The sequence below is a fragment of the Diceros bicornis genome, chromosome 10, assembly GCF_020826845.1.
Source record: "Diceros bicornis minor isolate mBicDic1 chromosome 10, mDicBic1.mat.cur, whole genome shotgun sequence".
NCBI lineage: Eukaryota > Metazoa > Chordata > Mammalia > Perissodactyla > Rhinocerotidae > Diceros > Diceros bicornis.
The window spans coordinates 55,458,296-55,478,512 of record NC_080749.1 but is presented as its reverse complement, the minus strand read 5'-3'; the positions used below and the strand labels follow the sequence as shown (position 1 = coordinate 55,478,512).

Sequence of the window (20,217 nt, the reverse complement as noted above, 5' to 3'; positions counted from 1 at the left end):
ACTGTTTCCTTTCTTCTCACCTTTTATTGCATCTCCCCCTCCCTTGGGACTTTCTTTCTTTGCAGTTTCCTTCATTTGCCAAATCTTTGGATATAGAACAAATAGATATTAACTCATATGGCAGCTAGCCAAGTGTGGGGTATGGGGGCAAGTCATCATCTAGTACTGATTCTTCTGCCACTGGGCCTGCGACTGCCCTGGAGTGGAAAGAAACTGAAATCCTGCATTTTAATGAAATCCCAGTTGTCCACCATGGGCCTAGGTTCCGCCAGCTCCATTTTATCATTACTGTTTACTTGGGCTAGGACTGGGAAGTCTTCTAGTGGGTGTTTTCATCCATGTGTTTTCTCCCTTCTCCAGAACCTAAAGGAGCCGGTGCTGGTGGCGGTGGTGGCTTTGGTGGAGGCGGTGGTGGATTTGGCGGAGGAGGTGGCGGCGGCGGCGGCGGCGGTGGTGGTGGCGTCGGTGGTGGCGGTGGAAGTTTTGGAGGGGGTGGACCACCCGGTTTGGGAGGACTGTTCCAGGCTGGAATGCCGAAGCTGAGATCCACAGCCAACAGGGAAAGCGGTAAGGAGCGTTTCCTTCTCTTAGTAACTGGAGACGAGGCAGAGTTTGGTGGTTTTGAGGCTTGGCGTCCCCTCTAAGGCACCATGCCTTTTAAAACATTTTGGATTGCTTGCAATGTTAACACTGTTTTATAAGAGACACTCTATTTAGCCTTTTTTTTTTTTTTTTTTAATCAGGATCAAACAGCTCCATCGAGCTGTTAAATATTCGCCTGGTGTCCTTGGGGTAACTTGTACTTCTTTGTACTTTTCTAAAGGGTGAGCTAGAGTGGGAAGAAAAGGAAAGAGCAAATGGAACTTGCCACCCCTGGAAACTCTGCCTGGTGACCTGGCAAATTCAGCTTTCTGTGTGAGGTAGTCTGACCTAGCTGTCTAGTATAGTAAATACTTGGGAGCCACATTTCAAACACACTATGGAGCATGTCACATGGAATATAATTACATATCTCACTAAATCTAAAAGGGCGTTTTGTATGACAGACATTTGGCATTTTAGGGCCAGTGATTCAAAGTATTCTCTGCAGGGAGCCGTGGAAATGAGTCCTACGGGATTGTCTATGAACCTGATGGCAGAGAGAAAAGTTGAACCTGGTCATGCCTAAATAAAAACCCTATACAGTCTCTCCTGACTACTACAGAAGGTCAAGAAATTTTACCATAAAACTTTCTTTTTTAATGTTTCTTGGATTAGAGGAATTTTATTTCTAATTCTATAATCTTTTAAAATGGCGCTGGGAAAGTGTGAAATTCTCACGTTCCTGTGAAGATAAAGTCACTGAATCTTCAGGGTTAACTGACTATTTTAGTATTGGATGGTCAAAATCTACAAAGAGACTCAATAATATGAGAGATTCTATCTTGTCAGGCCTGCATTTAAATTTAAATTTATTTATTTAAAACCTGCCAAAAGGATTTGAGGCATCTGACAAATGTATACATTCAGTACTTTAACAATAGTTGAAGAAATTAGGGCAAAAGACAACTGGACGTAAAATAATAAAATGAAGATGGAATTTATGCAAGTGCACAAAATGGTGTATCAGAAGTATGTGTGTTCATAGTGTACTATCCACATGATGGATCCCATCCATGTAATGTATATGTGGGTAGTAACTGCAGCTTTAATCCGAACTTGGAAGATATAACTTATCATAAGTAGGTGACATAGAAATATTCCACACAGTCAAGGAAAATATAGCTTTTTTTCTAGTACTAAAGTCGAAATAAAAAATTCTTTCTGGAGTTCTTGTTACTCCACTGTATAAATCCATCCAAATGTCTCTTCTTATGCCTTGGATAAAATCTGAACTCCTTCTGGCCTACAAGGCTCTTTATGACCAGTCCTTGCTGGCCACTCAGGCTCCATTTCCTAGGGTTCTACTCCATGCTTACTGTACCCCAGATAGATGGGCCTTGGTTTTTTAACTTGAAGCTCATTCCCACCGCAGGGTCTTTGCAGCTGCTGGCCTTCTGCCTGAAGCACCTGTCTACTTCCTCTCTCCATGGCTGGCCTCAGCTCAAATGTCACATCCTCAGAAGAGCCATCCCCAACCATCCCATCTATCCTGGCCTCTCTAGGCACTCTTCATCGCATCAGCCTTTTTTAGTTTCTTTGTAGTACTTATAACTATCTGAAAATATTTCTATGTTTACTGTTATTGTTTATCTCCCAAACACGAATTCAAACTACAGGAGAGCAGGATCTTTTCTGTTTTGTTTACTCTTCTGTCTCTAGCATCTAGAATAATGGCTGGCATATAGCAGGTACTCAATCAATATTTGGGACATTAATTAGCTCATGGTTGAGGTGGTGGTTTTCAGGCTAACTATTTTTTGAGAATTAGCTTGGGTTCCAAGAGATTCTGGGGGGGTGGTTTGAATGTTTCCATAACTTTGGTTCCTTCTTTTTTTTTTTATTTTATCATTTTTGTGTGTGTGTGAGGAAGATCAGCCCTGAGCTAACATCCATGCTAATCCTCCTCTTTTTGCTGAGGAAGACCGGCTCTGAGCTAACATCTATTGCCAATCCTCCTCCTTTTTTTCCCCAAAGCCCCAGTAGATAGTTGTATGTCATAGTTGCACATCCTTCTAGTTGCTGTATGTGGGACGTGGCCTCAGCGTGGCCGGAGAAGCGGTGCGTCGGTGTGCACCCAGGATCCGAACCCGGGCCGCCAGTAGCGGAGCGCGAGCACTTAACCGCTAAGCCACGGGGCCGGCCCTTTGGTTCCTTCTTTAGTTCTTCCCTTTGTTGAACCAAAACAGTTTAATATTCATTATGTAATAGGGATATTCTGTCCTGCTAATATTGAAGTGGAAGTTGACTGAGTCGGAAAAAAAGTTGTATAGTTGCCTACTTTTTTGCAGATTAAGACCATCCACTGGTGTCAACTCTCTCAGTTAAACTTTGACAGTTTCTTTTTCCTTTCTTAGTTCTTTCTTATTTCTGTCATAACTCTTCCATTATATTTTTCCACCTTCTCTTGAGAATTTCTCTTCAAAGGGACTAGGTAAACCCCCCCGTATAGAAACTTATATTGGGATAACTAATTTCTTCACCTAAGATGGCTAAATTATTTTCCAAACCTGAGAAGTACAAGGGCGGGGGACAGGGATAGTGATGGGGAGAAGAGAAAATCATTAGCAGAAATGCCATGTACCAATGCCGTCCTGTTCTTGTCCTCTTGTAGCAAATAGGGATCTCTCCAGAACTCTTACCAACTTCATCCTGGTTCTTGACCATGCATAATGCCGAGAGATCTCTCCAAAATCCTTTTGAAAGATGACAGGTTGTAGAATCTGAGACCAGAATGTAAACAGAGCTGTGATCTATTCCTTTGCCTCCAGGAAGGACCATCCAAAACCTAATTTATATAAATAATAGTTACCTATAGTTTATAGCATCTAGGAAAGGACTTCCAATAGCAGGGAATATACTCTAGTTCTCTGATTATCTTTAAGATTCCTAATTTTCTTGTTGAATTTTTTTTTCCTGTTCTTCAGATTCCGGAGGAAGCCGACCCCCAGTTTTGCCACCAGGAGGAAGATCCATATCTGCCAAACCTTTCTCACCCCCAAGTGGCCCGGGGAGGTTCCCTGTGCCTTCTCCAGGCCACAGAAGCGGACCGCCAGAGCCTCAGAGGAACCGAATGCCTCCCCCAAGGCCCGACATGGGCTCAAAGCCTGATAGCATTCCCCCTCCAGTACCTAATACGCCAAGACCTGTTCCATCAAGTCTGCACAACCGGGGGGCCCTACCAGTGCCTGGGGCCCCCAGGCAGCCCAGCCCTGGGCCAACTCCTCCCCCTTTCCCTGGAAACCGAGGTGCTGCTTTTGGAGGAGGCTCCATACGTCAGACCCCCTCCAGCTCCTCCTCACCCTTCTCCAACAGGCCTCCCCTGCCGCCTACCCCGAGCAGGGCCTTGGATGACAAACCCCCTCCTCCGCCTCCTCCATTGGGCAACAGGCCCTCCATCCACAGGGAAGCCGTCCCACCTCCTCCCTCTCAGAACAGCAAGCCCCCGGTGCCTTCCACCCCTCGGCCTTCCTCCTCCTCACAGGCCCCACCTCCACCGCCGCCACCCAGCAGGCCTGGCCCTCCTCCCCTGCCTCCAGGTTCCAGTGGCAGTGACGAAATCCCAAGGCTCCCACAGCGGAATTTGTCCCTCACTTCGTCTGCACCTCCCTTACCTTCACCTGGACGTTCCGGCCCTCTTCCTCCCCCGCCCAGTGAGAGACCCCCTCCTCCAGTGAGGGACCCACCAGGCAGATCAGGTATGGCAAGACATGGAGTGAGTTGTCTCCCTACAACCCAGCCACCCAAATGTCACTAATAATCGTAAACATGAACAGAGTCCAACAAAAGCCTAAGTGAACTTGCAGACTGCTTCAATCTTTTAAGTGACAGTTAACACGTATGATTTCGTCTTGACCTCATGTAAACCTCTGAGGAAAGCAGGGCCAGTACTTCTGTCCATGTTTTAGAGATAAGGACTGTGTAACCAATAAAGTTAAGTGATCACAAGCTAGTTAGTAAAGAAGAGGCTAGAACTTTCGTCTACCATCTCACCACTCTACTACCTTGCCTCCCTAAAGTGAATTTCAGCTGTCTCAATTGGGGAGATAAATTCCCCTCGCCTGCAGGAGGCCCCATTATTCCAACAAGAAAGGCAGTTATTTAAGAGCTGATGAACTTCTCTTGTACTTCTCATCTGTCAAGCTTTGAGGCTACTTCTCTGGTCATTAAGACAAATGTTGAGAGTCCCTTTTGCTATTTGTTAATGTCTCTGGCACATAGATCCCTTGGAGAATCAAATAAAGGTATAGGCTTTCTCTTCATAAAAATGCTCATAAGCATAAACTCAAAATTTGCTTGCTATTTCATGGATTGAACTGCTGAAGCCCATCTGTGCCCCCCGCCCAGGGCTGAGAAACCTGGATCTAAGGAAAGAACTTTCGGAGTATGAAATGAAATGTGAGGATCCCCCAGAGTTTGTACTCTCTCTCCTAATTATAATAGGCACTTTTTTGTTTTACAGTGGTTTTTGATGGATTCAGTAGATGTACTTTTTAAATTTAACCTTATCATACACATACAAGATGTTTGGAAATGGGGCATTTTTTTCTTTAGGAGAAACTAACTGACCTTTGGCCCTGTGACCTCAGGAACCTAATACATTGCTCTTCAAACCTGTAGTCCTCAGACTTGACCACATACTGGAATCACCTGGAGAGCTTCAAAAACTGTGGATGCCTGGGTCCCGTCCCCAGGGTTTCTGGTTTCACTGGTCTGGTTGCAGGCTGGGCATTAGGATATTTGCAAGCTCCCTGGTGACTGTAATGTGCAGCAAAGTTTGAAAACCACTCCTTCAAACCGCTCTGCCATGGAGAGTCAGCTACAGTTTTTAAAAAGTTACTAGTCCATTCAATCCAATCCCTAGACATAGTGGCATCTCATTAAGTATTCTTCAGTGAACAAATGAGACCAAGTAGTCAGATGAATGAAATGCGATGTTTTCTTATTATCCAGCAACTATGGAGCTGTTTGCATGGCTCTACCAAATGGATGAATCAACAGATTAAATCTTTCCCAAAATAGGATAGGCAGTGACATATAACATTTATTGTTTCTTTTGAGTACTTAAGTCATGCCTATTTATTATAGGAAATACAGAAAAGCATAAAGAAAATAAAAGTCATCTATAATCCTACTACCACCACCATCCAGAAATAATCATTGATAACATTTTTTATATATCCTTTCAGTCTTTTTAAAATGCATATATATACACACACACACACACACACACACACACACACATTTTTACAAAATCAGTATCACACTACATTTGTTTGGTAATTTGCTTTTTATTTAACAATATCTCATTAACATTTTCTGATATGATTAACTATTCTTCTACAACCTGACTTTTAATGGCAGCGTAATAGCAAATCCTACAAAAGTACCTTGATTTGTTTAATCCCTCACTTGGTCATTCAGACCGTCTCTAGGTTTTTGCTGTTGCAGATAATGCAGGGATCCATTCTTACAGCTAAATATTTGCACATCTCTGTGTATTTCGTTTGGATGTGTTCCTAGAAATGGAATTTCTAGGTCAATGCGTGTGCACGCTCAACTATGGATTTCATAGGTACCAAATTGGCCTCTAGAAAATTCCTACTAATTTGCATTCCCACAAGGAACATATGAGAGGTCATCAAGGGCCATTTGTATTTGGAGAGGTGGCTTGGCTTCATTGTCAGGGGAGTGGGCTTTAGAATTTGACAGCTTTGGAGTGACATCCTGGCTCTTCCATTCATTAGCCTCCTGACTTGGGCTTTTTAACCTTCTGACACCTCTGAGGCCTCGTCTGCTGTCCCTACACCTCTCTGGGTTGTAAGAATTAAATGAGACAAGTATGTGTAGTGGTTATCTTATTTCCCAGCATGTAGTAGCATTCAATAAATGATCACTTTTATTATTGTGCTGCCAAAGGGAAATAGAAATCCATTTTCTTTTCTATTATGCTTACCTAGGTTTGGAGCAGGGAGCTAGAAGGTTGGAGAGTTAGGAACATGAACATTTACTTAAAAAAAAAACAAAAAACAGATCAAATTACGTAGTTCCAGGCCCCATAATATTGAAAGTCTAGTTTGCATTTAGTGACAGTTACGGTATGGTGATAGTACCAGTGAAATTAAGCCCACAGTACATGAGACACTTTCCCTCCCAATAAATCTACTCCTACTGACTGGGACTGCAGCAGTGACGAGCAGATGGAACAATAAATAAACCCTACTAGGACAATAAATAATCCCGGAGGACTCCTTGAGAGACTAACCAGAGCCGGGCATGCCTCCCACCTCCATCAGGTGTCTGAGCCAAGACTTCCAGGCAGAGATACCTGCAGTGGGTAGGTCATTCAGTTTAAGGGCTTCTAGTTGGATTCTGACTCTATAGTTAACAGGAGATATTTGTATTTATAGCGCTAGAAGATGTTGCGTTTACATAAAATGTCTGCACATTGCTGAAGATCAGGAACAATTACTGAGGCCATTTTGATTTGCATGGGAATGCTCAAGTTCCTTTTTTTCTTTAAATTTGCTCATGACCCAAAGAGCCTCTGCATTTGGAAGACGGCACAAGCAACACAGATTTCTTTTGTATTATCAAAAAGAAGAATTTACTTTGAATTATTATTTGAATTAGGAGCTTAAAAATTTCTGATTATACCACACCACTGCATACCATACCATTAAAAAATGGTTTCAAATACTTATAGTGAAAAATACTCCTATAGATAAAACAGTGAAAATGTGCTACTACATATGTATTGTGGAGTACAATATCTAAGGATGAATTTGCTAAAACAATTCCTGTTAAACCTCCTACTATGAATAAAAAAGTAAAGCCTAGGAGTACTTGTTATTTGCTTTTTGACTAATTATTCCTGGCAACAGTGCTGTGCGAAAGGTGACTCTTTGGTGCTCTTCTGTCATAGGGTAACCAGCTTGCTCAGGGTTGGGATCCTGCACCAGTATTTATAGCCATGCACATGGGTTAGCTGTTTGTCATTCCCGGTGTTAATTTGCCTTCCCAAAGAGGAAGAACCAAGAAGGAACGCCTACTATTCTCAAGATGACTGATATTTGGTTTCCTGATGCCACTTCTGCCTGGAAACAGATCTGTGCATCACAGAAACATGCTGTGGAATTAGCAATATTACTGTGCATTTAAAGTCCCTCTGAAGTCCCTATTTATGAAGAAATTACTTCATAACTTCTTTTTTAAATTTTTTAAAAGTAGCATTTATTTAATAAGTATCATATTGCAGTAGTTACTTCAATAGCCATTTAAAAGGATCATAAAATGTTTTTTAAAGTATACAGTTGTTGTATAAACATATTAGCACCTGTTCTCAATTTAATTGTACCATCTCCAATCTCAATACTAACTCAAAGCCAGAACAGCCATTTAGCTATCAGTATGCACTCTTCTCCCAGATACGTGGGTACATAGGTGCATTTCTGTGTTTATGTGTGCTTACTCATTTTTCAGCTAAATCTCCTAGGAAGTCTCCACCATTTCTCCATATTCTCTAGGACAGGGCATGTATCCAGCAGGCAGTCAATAATCACGTGTTGATGGTGACCATGATAATAGTAATGTAGGATGTAAGGTATTGTACTGAATGTTGTCTTTTCTTTTGCTCCAGGCCCTCTCCCACCGCCTCCTCCAATAAGCAGAAATGGCAGCACGTCTCGGGCCCTGCCTGCCACTCCTCAGTTGCCGTCCAGGAGTGTAGTAGATAGTCCCAGGAGTGGGCCCAGGCCTCCCCTTCCTCCAGACAGGCCTGGAACTGGGGCGCCTCCCCCACCTCCGCCATCAACATCAATTAGAAACGGCTTCCAAGACTCTTCCTGTGAAGGTGAGGTGTGGTCCCAGCTCTTTGGAAACGTACAAGCTACAGGGCAGCAGTTGAATGGCAGATTTGTTTGTGTTGTTGTTTGTGTGTCTGCATTAACACTCCTTGTTTGTGTGACCCTCGTTGTTATCACACTGCACTGCTCTGGTCTAACTGTCTAACCATTTTAGGGCCCACCATGATTTCAAATTAAAAATAGTAATCCCCTTCCTCCACTTCCCAAAAAGCAGATCGTTTTTCTCTGTTCCTTGTTTAAGTCTCATTTTGGTTAACTTTCCAGAGATTCCAGAATTCTGAAAAGAACCATTTTTGTCGCTTACCTTCTTCTTGCCTACCTTTCCAAACAGTTTGCTGTAGGCAAGAGGCCCCATGGCTGCAGGCATTAAGTAGCTTACCTCTGCCATTGTCATCAGAGGGTCTTAGTTACTCCTTCCACTGGTGGAGGAGTTACTAAGAAAGGTGTCCCAAACCTCAGCCCCCAGCTCCTGAGCCGGCCTGGCTGGGCCCTCATCACTCTCACTCAAATCACTTGGACTCGTCAGGTTTGATTTGCAGACCAGGATATTTCATCCAGGTGCTGATCAGTGACATTAGAAGCACTGTCAGCTCTTCTCTAAACTTCTAAACATAAAACTAGAAGCCATCTCTGCAGTTCTCTCTCTGCTTCATTCGGTGCCTTTCGTGACATAAGTCTTCACAGCAGATTGTCTGTTACTGAAGACACTGTTTGTTCTCTCCCTCAGATGAGTGGGAAAGCAGATTCTACTTCCATCCGATTTCTGACTTGCCACCTCCAGAGCCATATGTACCAACAGCCAAAACTTATCCCAGTAAATTGGCAAGAAGTGAAAGCCGAAGTGAGTATTCTGCAAGGGCTGTGGTGGCTTCATGCTAGAGTAGCCTGGGGTACATACAACTGAGGATGTCTAGGCTTCTTGCCTGGAGTGGGGAGATTTCAGAGACATCACTCCTGGATTTGGAGCCATCTCAACCCTGGTAAACTCCCCTTCTGCACGCGATGAGGGAATGGAGAGATCCAGAATGCGTATGAGAAACGATTATTTTAACATGTCATGACAAGTGCAAAATACTTTTCATTTGCTAGTAGATTAAATTTTATTTTCTTGCCTATTTGGACAATCCTTCTCCATTTTGATCTTCCTAAGATGGCACAAATAGAGCCATCTTCTACTCCTGCTAGTTTTGAGACTGGGAAAATGTCTTATTAATTATAACAAAAACTCACTGTAACTGCTTTGATCTTTTAAATATGTTTTAATTATAGCTTCACAGAGCATTACATGAAAATGTTAAGTATATCCATAATCTCTCCATGTTAAGTATACCCATACTCTCTCCACATAACAGATATTTTCATTTTACCAAGTTCTCTTCTAATTTTTATCCATCTAATTCTGATTAATTTATATAGTTATAATTACAGATACAGTTTTTTGGCAGTAGGGTTTATATAACATTGCTTGGTAAACCCTTCCCTATTTTATCACATGGTTTTTATTTTACAGGATTCCATCAAGTCAGCATATAATAATTTAGTTTACCATTATTGGACATTTAGATTGTTTCTGTTTTTTTGCTATTATATGTAATGCTACCATAAAGAAGTGAATCACAGTGGGGAAGGGAGAATGGGAAGTTAGTATTAAATGGGTACAGAGTTGGAGCTGGGGAAGATGGAAAAGTTCTGGAGATGGACAGTGGTGATGGTCTCACAACAATGTGAGTGTACTTAATGCCACAGAACTGTACACTTAAAATGGTTAACATGGTAAATTTCATGTTACATATATTTTACCACAACAAAAAAATTTTAATAGAAATAAATTAAAAATTTTTAGCAACAACAAAAAAAGAAGTAAATCACTTTTCCCCTATTAAAAAAAATGTGAACAAGAAGAGGAAATAGAGAAACTGGTATTTCACAACAATAAGTGTATAGAAGAAAGAATTAGCACCAGCCTTAACTTCAGAACCAAACTCTTGAACCAGAAATGTGTGGAGAAAAAGCGTTTGAGCATGTCAAGGAACTGTCACAGTGTCCCTAACCTTGTGCTCACTTCCTAGTAGAGCTCCTTACACATACTCGGAGCCTACTGACTCTTAACACACAGTTGTTAATTTTTTGTTGGTTGGTTCCCAGCCTCAGAGCAGATTAATATCATCTGCAGTTAAGATTGGTTAGAAGCAAAATCACTGACCTCAGGGAGAAGTGATAGGTGGCAGTCTCGGGTCAAAGGAGGAGATAGGGACACAGAGTTGTGCTGTGTACTACAGCACAGGACAATTCCAGATGTTTCTACCGGATTATTAAGAACAGGTCAGGGCCAGCCCCGTGGCTTAGTGGTTAAGAGCGTGCGCTCTGCTACTGGCGGCCCGGGTTCGGATCCCGGATGCGCACCGACGCCCCACTTCTCTGGCCATGCTGAGGCCGCATCCCACATACAGCAACTAGAAGGATGTGCAACTATGACATACAACTATCTACTGGGGCTTTGGGGAAAAAAAGGAGGAGGGTTGGCAATAGATGTTAGCTCAGAGCTGGTCTTCCTCAGCAAAAAGAGGAGGATTAGCATGGATGTTAGCTCAGGGCTAATCTTCCTCACAAAAAAAAAAAAAAGAACAGGTCAAATTGTGCTTTCTGCCTGTGTTGAAGAATTCAAAGAATTAGAAACTATTTTAGGAAAATTTCCATGAACAGATGCCAGAAGTAAACAGAATACTGCTGCTTGAAAGGAAAAGTTTAATTCCTGGAAAAACTCATTTATTGGAATATTGCATTCCTAGACAATGCCTAATAAAAAAGGCATAACTATAATAAAATTATCATGCAAGAGTTTGTTGTTGAAATTTTTGATGAAAAATAAGTCTTCACGTGGAACAAATATCTTTGAGTTCTCTCTCTCTCTGTGTTTATGTGTGCATGCATATACTGTGTGTGTGTGTGTTTACATCAGAAGAGGGGCTTCTATCTGATAAGAGTACAGCCTGTTTTTCTTCTCTCTTGGGCACTAATAAATGAATTTACTTTAAAGAGTTGTTCACATAGACTCTAAATAATTTTTCCTGGCTTCTTATAAGCACTCTTATTCTAATTTAAATATTATTTGTATATTTAAGTCAGTAACAGAACCATCCCCCAACCCCCTCTAGATTTTTAATTTATAGCTGAACACACTCCCTCCCCCATCCTCCTGTCTTTAAGGCTATACAAAACTTGAGGACTAGAACTATGTCCTGCTCACTACTGCATCTTCATCGAGTGGCACAGAGCCTGAAACATGGTAGACATTTAAAATTATTTCTTAAGTTGGTGAATTAATTTCCACTGCTCCCCAAAAGTGTTTTTGTAAATTTGCTTTAACTATTTCTAGTATTATGCACGTTTAATATTTTATAGTGATAATGGATCATCTCTCTAACAAAAATAAATAAAGTACTAGGGTGGTTTTATTCTGCTCCCGTAGCTGCCTTGGCCCCGTGGCCCATAGCCTGGTAGGGCACCCAGACAGCCCTGAGCTGTGCCACCTAATTACAGCTTTGCACAGGCCAGTCTTCGTATTGCTGACCACTTGCGTGTCAGTTGATGGTCCAGGTCTTATGACAGGTGGCTGGTTTACATCCAAATGAGTTTTTCCTCAGATCCTGCCCACGAAAAGACTTGGTTGGGATGGTAAGAGGAAGAGACAAGGTAATGGACTGCAGTGTTTTCCTCTAACTCCTCTCCTTGCTCAGAGGTTTGGTTCTATCTCAGAAATACCTAAGTAGGCTACTAGGGCCGCTGTCAAGATGCCAGCTTGAGGAATCTGTGCCAGCCCACCAGAGTCTCAGAGCAGTGGCCATAGCAGACCTACTCAATTGACATGTGTCCCTGGTAGACATGCTCACAGCATCTGAGCACCCGGCTTCATGCCCAACACCTGTAAAAGCCTCAAAAAAATGTGTGTGGGACAAATGAATTTGAAAAATTGTGAATGGATTTTAAACCTGGTTATGGTGCACTGATAGCCCACAAATATGCATCATTTTTAAAAGAACACTATCAACAGAGTGAAAAGGCAACCCCTGAAATGGGATAAAATATTTGCAAATCATATATCTGATAAAGGATTAACATCCAGAATATATAAAGAATTCTTACAATTCAACAACAACGAAAAAACAAACAACCCAATTTTTAAAATGGGTTGACTACTTGAACAGACATTTCTCTGAAGAAGATACACAGATGGTCGATAAGCACATGAAAAGATGCTCAACATCACTAATTGTTAGGGAAATGCAAATAAAACTACAATGAAATACCACTTCACACTCATTAAGAGGGCTACTGTCAGAAAAGCATTGTTTAGAAATTACAAGATACTTAAATGCCTAACAAAAAGGGACTGATTAGATAAATAGACTGTAGTATGCCTATATAGTAGAAGGCAGTGTGTCATAACTATATTTGTAAAGAGGAATGACTTTGAAACTGACTATATATGATCCAGTTGTGGGGGGCGGGGAGGGAAATTTATATGTAGAAAACAAGTGGAAAATATGCAAATAATGTTTTTGGTTATCACTGGGTGGTGCAAGCATGGGTGAAGTTTTTGTTTTGTTGTTACTCATCTATATTTTCTAAATCTATATAAACACATACTACGTTTGTGACAAAAAAATAATAATTTTTTTTTTAACTTTCTTAACTTTGTGCAAGTACTCTGTAGCCAGTGGTGGGTCATCCTTCTCTAGTAATGTTTGTTCAAATCCTTACTTGCTTCCTTCACTTCTCACTTCTCATCCACATGTGCCAGTTATTTACAGCCTTGGTCATAGAGAGTGAGGTAGTGGGTACTTTTGCAACCATCCTTGAGTTTCTACAGTGAGAAGATAAGGTTTCTAACCAAAATTTGTATTTTGTCTATTTTTTCATGAAGGTGGATCCAACCGAAGAGAAAGGGGTGCCCCACCACTTCCTCCCCTCCCGAGGTGATCCTTGCCTGCTGTTCTCCACTCAAGCCCAAGAGCTACTTCTGTGGTTGCTATGGAGAGTTGCACATCTTCCTCCCATCTTCCCTTGTCCTCTTCATATTGGCAGGAGGGAAGAAGGGAGGGTGACATGGAAATATGTGTGTGTGGGGTGGGAATGCAGTAAGAAACGCACCTAGCTTTTTATATTGTGTATATTCTCAAAGCTATTGCTTGCTTAAGCTACAGCCCACCAGTGTCGGCTGCTTGGGGGTCGATAGGCTTTTGTGGCAAGTAGGCAGAGAGGAATTGCGTCACAGCTTTCAACCAACCAAATTCAGGCATTGACTGCTTATTTGCTACAGACTATAATATTCAAGTCCCTGATAGCTGTTTGCTTCCTGGCCTTTTTTTGCATGCTTGGCCTCCTGTCTATTTCTATGAACCACAGACCATTTAAGCAAATTGCTGCATGAGGGCTTACATAAAATTTTTGCAGTTACAGGCTGTCCGGTCTTTGACAGTCTGAGGAAAGCTCTAGGACAGAGCTGTCCAATAGAAATATAATGTAAGCCACATACACAATTTAAAAATTTCTAGTAGCCACATTAAAAAAGGAAAAGAAATAGGTGAAATTAATTTTAATATATTTTATTTAACCCTAACATCCAAAATATTATCATTTCAACCTGCAATCAATGTAACAATTATTGATGAGATATTTTACATTCTTTTTTTTGGTACTAAATCTTCAAAATCCAGTGTGTAATTTATGCTTAGAGAACGTCTCCAATTTGGATAGTCACATTTCAAGTGCTCACTAGCCACAGGTGGCTGGTGGCTACCATATGGGACAGCACAGGTCTAGAAGATGGACGCTAGTGCAAAAACCTCTTGTATAAAAAACAAAAAAGGCAAGATGAGCTTTAGGAATTCAAGAGGTAACCAAAAATAAAGTTGGACCCGACCTCCTGTTTGGCAGACATCTTGACCTTAGATTTTGCTCCCTTATTTTCCCTTTTCCCTTAATATCTCTATACAAGTGTTGCTTCACAGTCCCCAGGTCAGAAACTGATCTAATAGGGTTTACAGTCACGTGGAATAAAGCCATTGGAAAGAAACTGAAGGCCAGTCGGGGCTTCGGGGGCTCGGAACCAGCTGGCTGGGGCTCACCTGTCAGTTGGACTCCTGCCTTTAGCATTGGAAGCAGCTTCTCTCTCCCACCCAGCTAGCTCCTCAGGGCGGGAGGCTGTAGGCTCCGTAGCTGGGGGGAAAGTCAGGGAATGGTAGCAAACAAGAAATGCGGAAGAAGGGAACAGATTTGAGTTTGATGGCAAAACGCTAATCTAAATCTGATGCTTATGGGGTTGAGAGAAAGAGAGATTGCTACTGGAAATTGGAAGGAATTTGTTTTGAATCTTCCCGGAGAATCATTTGCCTTGGATCTATGCAAATTAAGCTCCATGAAAGGACCATAGGGAAGAGCCAGCCTTGCCTTTTTTGTATGATTTTGTTTACAAAACTTTACTGGGACTTTTAAATCTAGCTATAGAGTTGGAAAAAAAATATTTCCATTTAGATTTTTATATAGTTGATGATGTTTAAAGTTACCATTACTTATTTTTTAAAAGCACATGGCCACATATGTATATGTCTATCTACCTAAACTTTGTATCATGGTTTCAATGTATTGTTCATGTATTAGTGGGAGTTGCTAACAAGAAATCAATCCAAAGAAAAATTTGAAAGAAGCATTCCTATTTATAGAATAAATAATTGTTTCATTTATATAAAAGCAAAAGAACTTAGAGTTCTAATAAGTGGGATGTCTAATAAATTATGAAGTTGCCCATTTGAATATATTGTATTTTTGTAACTTTCCTTGCCAAAATCCTAGATTTAGTACGTTAGAGAACTTGTTTTTTTCCCCCTTTCTCCTCTACTTCATCTGTCTTTCATAGTCACTTGGGGCCCTTTACCCAAAAAGAAACAAGAAATACAAAGGTGTAACCAGCTTGGCAAAGTATTTTCAAAAATTTTTTTCAATCTCTAATATTTTGGTAAAATAGTAGCGTCATTTTATTTGAATTCTTTGATCAGATGTCAACAGTTGATAAAAATCCCTATGATAAAGCCTAACGACTCACTTTAGAAAAGATGGAGTTTAGCCTTCCAAGCAAATACAGCAGAGAAAAGTCTGACCCAAAGAAAATGGTTTGAATTTTGTAAGGGGTAGGGGGAATTGCCAATTTCCTTATATATCCCAACTTTGAGGGTACCATTCTAAAGTTTGAAACAGGGTCACAGCTTAAAGTTGCTATTCATCCAAGATAGAGATGTGTTAGAATGTATTTTTTAAGTGAATGTTTATTAATACACCTACTCCCTTTGTTTGAAAGTCAGCAACCTAATTGCATCCAAAACTCTGAGTAAATTCTATGCTAAAATCTTCAACTATGGCAAATCACAAAAATGAATATTTTCTTTCCTGAAATCAGAGCTTACATGTGTTTTTTTCCATAAAATTTCCAGATAAGTGTATTCAAGATGCAATACAGTCTTTTAACATTCACATACCATTATATATTGAAATGTATTACAGTATTAAAATTCAGTGTTCAGTATTTATTTCACTATGCATTTTATTAGTAAAAGCCAAGAAAAAATGTTTAATCCAATGGTGCCTTACTTTGTGATTTGGAAGAAATCGACTTTTTATGTCTAAGTATTAGCAGATTATTTGCATATTTGTAAAAACTGTTAGGTCTTTATATTTTAACTTGTAATATCAATTTTGTTATTTTAGTAGCAGAGATGGGATGATTGTTAAAGTGCCCAAAATTTTTTGGCATGATATTAATTTTTCCCTGTTTATAGTCAGGGACTGTAAAGGAAGAAAAAAATGTTTTTCATACCACTGCACTATGCAAATATGCACATTTTGTTATCTATGTCATCAGGATAGTTTAAATGGTGGGGTAGAGTCTACTCTAGACATCTGCGTCTTTGTAAGTTAGCCAGACAATAAATAAAAGCAGAATGATGAGTGTCAACTGGTGGTTTTTATTTAAGTATTATCTATGGAAATATAAATGAAAAAGCAAGTGTCTGTTTTCTGTTTTATACTCTGGTAAAGAAAGACAAACTCAAAAAAAAAAAGAAGAAGAAAGTCCATGGAAGTAAGTAAATATTCATCACTTTTACTTTCTAATCCCTTGTTTGTTTTTCTTGAGAACCTGAATCTTTGTCAAAATCTGTTGTCTGTTTACTTAGGGCAGATGCTTCTACTCTAAGGCAAAGATGGTTGGTGGAAGCAATGGGAGGTGAGATTACAAAGACTAGCCTTGACACTGATAAATATAGGAAAGGCCAATGAGAATTTAGGAGGCCTGATAATTTTTTAAATTATCTGCTATGTGTGTGTGTACATATCTTAATATAGTGTAACGATTAAGAGAGTAGGAAAACCTACCTCCATCTCTTACTTGCAAGTCACTTCTCTAAGCCTCAGTTTCCTCATCTAGAAAGTGAGTAACTATCTTACATCATTAATAAGTACATTAAATGGGATAATACACTCAGCACTTGGCCTGACATTCTCAGCACTCGATAAGTGGTGGCCACTATTAGTGTGAAGTAGGAAACAAATATTTATATAACGTTCCCAAATTAACTGGAACCAAATTGACTAGAAGGGGATTTGCTAGTGTACTTGTAAAGGAAAGGGGCAATAGCAGAAAAAATATCTGTATCAGAAATGCAAAACAACCTCTAGACAAAGGTCACCTTACGTGCTGTCAGGTATAACTCACAGGCCTGGAAAATGAAAATTCATGTCACTTCAGTCAGCAAAGAAATTATTAGATTCAGTGTGAAGTCACAGAAATGAAGACCTGGAAACAACCTTATATAGAGGGCAGCGTTAGAATTTATGACCCGCAATGAGCACTTTCGAGAGTGGAAGGGGGTGCTAATAATGATAGTTGCCTTGGCACAGCAGGTATAAATCAGGCTGTCCCGGCAAACTGGGCCATGTGGTCACCCCACTCAGAGATCATCTAGTCCAGCCCTCTGGTCTTACAAGTGGTTAATTTAAGACCCCAGATCACATACTACCGAGGGACAAGTCATATGACTTTTCACCACACCGCACTCCCTTCTTTATAATCCGTCCTACCTCTAGCTAAAGTCTCTGTCTCTGTTTTTCACGTTTGCTGGAAAGAAAAGGCCAAATGACAAGTTATGGAGTCAGAGAATGAGCCCTGGACACACAAACTCGGATCTGAATCCTGCCTCTGCCATTTGCTCCCTGTGAGTCCACCGACAAATTATTTAAGCCCTCTGAGCTCTAGTTTCCTTAACTGCAAAATGGTTACAAAACTTAAATAAATATACAAAACGTTAAACAAAATATCTGGCATATGTCAGGCACTCAATCCTAATCCTTCTGCCATCAAATCTCGGCCATGTTCAGGAAGGAATTTTCAGTGCATTCAAAAGAGTCTGATAAAATTTAATTAGAAAACTCTTAGGAATAAAAATAGCTTTCAAAACTGACCTCATTTGTTCAAACTGGAGTCATTCATTTCATTCATTCCTCCGCTCAATAAATTCTTATTCAGCACTTACGGTGTGCCAGCTTCCCCCCAATCAAACCAGTGTCCCCACCACAACTATATCAGTCACATGACCTCTGAGAGGCTCTTAAGGAGGCCGACACCCCTGTTCCCACCAGGACCAGGTGCAACTTCAGTCACCCAAGCAACAGAGGACTTTCTATTAAGCAGGGAAGTGAACACTTTATCGTTCCCTCCTTAAGTAATTATTTGCTTCCTTTTCTCCTTTAATCTCAATGGGTGAAGTACATTGATTGACTTTTTTTTTACATTTTTTAAACCTACAATAAAATTGAAAAAAAAAGTATTTAGAAAAAGTTTTGATTGCCAATAAATGATGTCTTTTTGGTTTTGATTGATTTGAAAAGTAAACTCAAGATTTCCCAGTTCTGGGCCAGCCCCGTGGCTTAGTGGTTAAGTGCGCACGATCCGCTGCTGGCGGCCTGAGTTCGGATCCCGGGCGCGCACCGACGCACCACTTCTCCGGCCATGCTGAGGCCGCGTCCCACATACAGCAACTAGAAGGATGTGCAACTATGACATACAACTATCTACTGGGGCTTTGGGGGAAAAATAAATAAATAAATAAAATTAAAAAAAAATAAAAAAAGAATTCCCAGTTCTCTAAACATTCCAATTAACTGAAGGCTTCCTGGACAAATAATTTAGAGTGACCCCCTTCTCCCGTCTTCCCTACAGCGCCTCTTCCCTCCGCACTGTGCACTTGGCACTTAATGTCTATCTCTGGAGATACATTTAGCACATACATACATGTCCGCGTACTGGTAAATGTTTGGAAATGTCCCGTCCATCAACATTCTATCACAAATTCCCTTTCTGAAAATTTTGCTTCCAGCATTGCAGAGGCACTTTTATAGGAAGTTGATGAAGCTCAAGATTTGGGACCTCAGGTTGCAAGGATCCCTTCTAATTAAGTACTCACTTTCATATCTAATTTTTTTATTTATGATTTTGTATTTTTTTTTTAAATAGAGCAATCTAAACTGTCTAAAGCTTCAGACCCCCCAAAGCCTGGATCGTCCTTGCATTTTTGCCCTCCCCAGCTCTGATGCAAAACTCAGTCAAAATAGATGCCTTAAAAACTTTCTTAAGCCACCATCTTCCCGTAAGAGTGACATGAGAATCCTAGACAAATATAAGACAGCACAAGTGTTTGCCTCCTTTGTACTCCCAGAGTGGCCTGTAGATATTTCTAAAATAATTCAGTCATTGCACAGCCCACATCGCATTAGAGTCAGTTAAAGGCCCCACAATATGACTCATCCAGGACAACATGTAGATCTTTGAAGTGCGTAGGAAATAAGTCTGGACGTTATTAGACATCAAGCTCAAATTTAGCCTAAAGCTTGACCAGGAAGATGCTGCCAGAACACCTGGAATATCCATGATGGACATAACATAAATGTGTTTTAGTCGTGAAGAATTCCCAGCCTTTTCCTGTTTTGTGTCTTTTTAGCAAGTTAATAAGTTAAAGGTCACCTGTCAAAATGCTATCTATTTCAGATAGATCCCTGAAACAAATAGCAGCAGATAATTGGGAAAACCCTAATGCTTAATGGGGGTATCATATTCCCTGAGATTCATTTTTACATTTATTCCTTCAAACCTTCAACACACACTGATGAGTAACTACAATTAAGCATTGGAAAGAAAAAGATACGCTTTATACAATAGGAAGTGCTAGTCCTAGAACCAAAGGTGTTATTTTAAATTCTAGATCTGAGAAGACCTTCAGCCAGTAGGCACAACCCACTCTACCACTGGTTTTGGAATGCTCCTCACCACCAGCACAGGGCTGCTTGGTTGGCTGTGTGCATGAAAGGGAAATTCCCCCTTGGTGCTTGCTGCTTAGACGTACTCTTGGAGCAAAGGCATAGATAGGTCTCAAATGAGGCCGCCATGGAAAAACAGAAAAATATATCTAAAGCATAGTGTCAACACAGTAAGTTTATACCATCAAGATGCTTTACCTAATTTACTTATCTAGATGACAACACTTACGTATTGTCTTTATTTTTCATATCACCACCACCAATTATTGATCACCTACTATGTACTACAAATTGTGCTAAGGTCTTTACAAATATTATTGCATATGTTATTGTTAATCTTTGTGACTTT

At 40.5% G+C, this 20,217-nt stretch overlaps 1 protein-coding gene across 4 annotated transcripts in view; it reads left to right on the top strand.

The window, feature by feature from the left end:
* Positions 1-16,512, top strand: part of WIPF1 (WAS/WASL interacting protein family member 1) — a 115,795-nt gene extending 99,283 nt beyond the window's left edge. For all 4 annotated transcript variants that reach the window (XM_058549288.1, XM_058549289.1, XM_058549292.1 and 1 more), the window contains 5 exons: positions 361-567; positions 3,567-4,337; positions 8,279-8,491; positions 9,232-9,345; positions 13,429-16,512. In XM_058549288.1, coding sequence (XP_058405271.1) covers positions 361-567; positions 3,567-4,337; positions 8,279-8,491; positions 9,232-9,345; positions 13,429-13,484 — 1,361 coding nt within the window. In that variant the 3' untranslated portion in view covers positions 13,485-16,512. The remainder of the gene's footprint in view (positions 1-360; positions 568-3,566; positions 4,338-8,278; positions 8,492-9,231; positions 9,346-13,428) is intronic.
* The last annotated feature ends 3,705 nt before the right edge of the window (positions 16,513-20,217 follow it).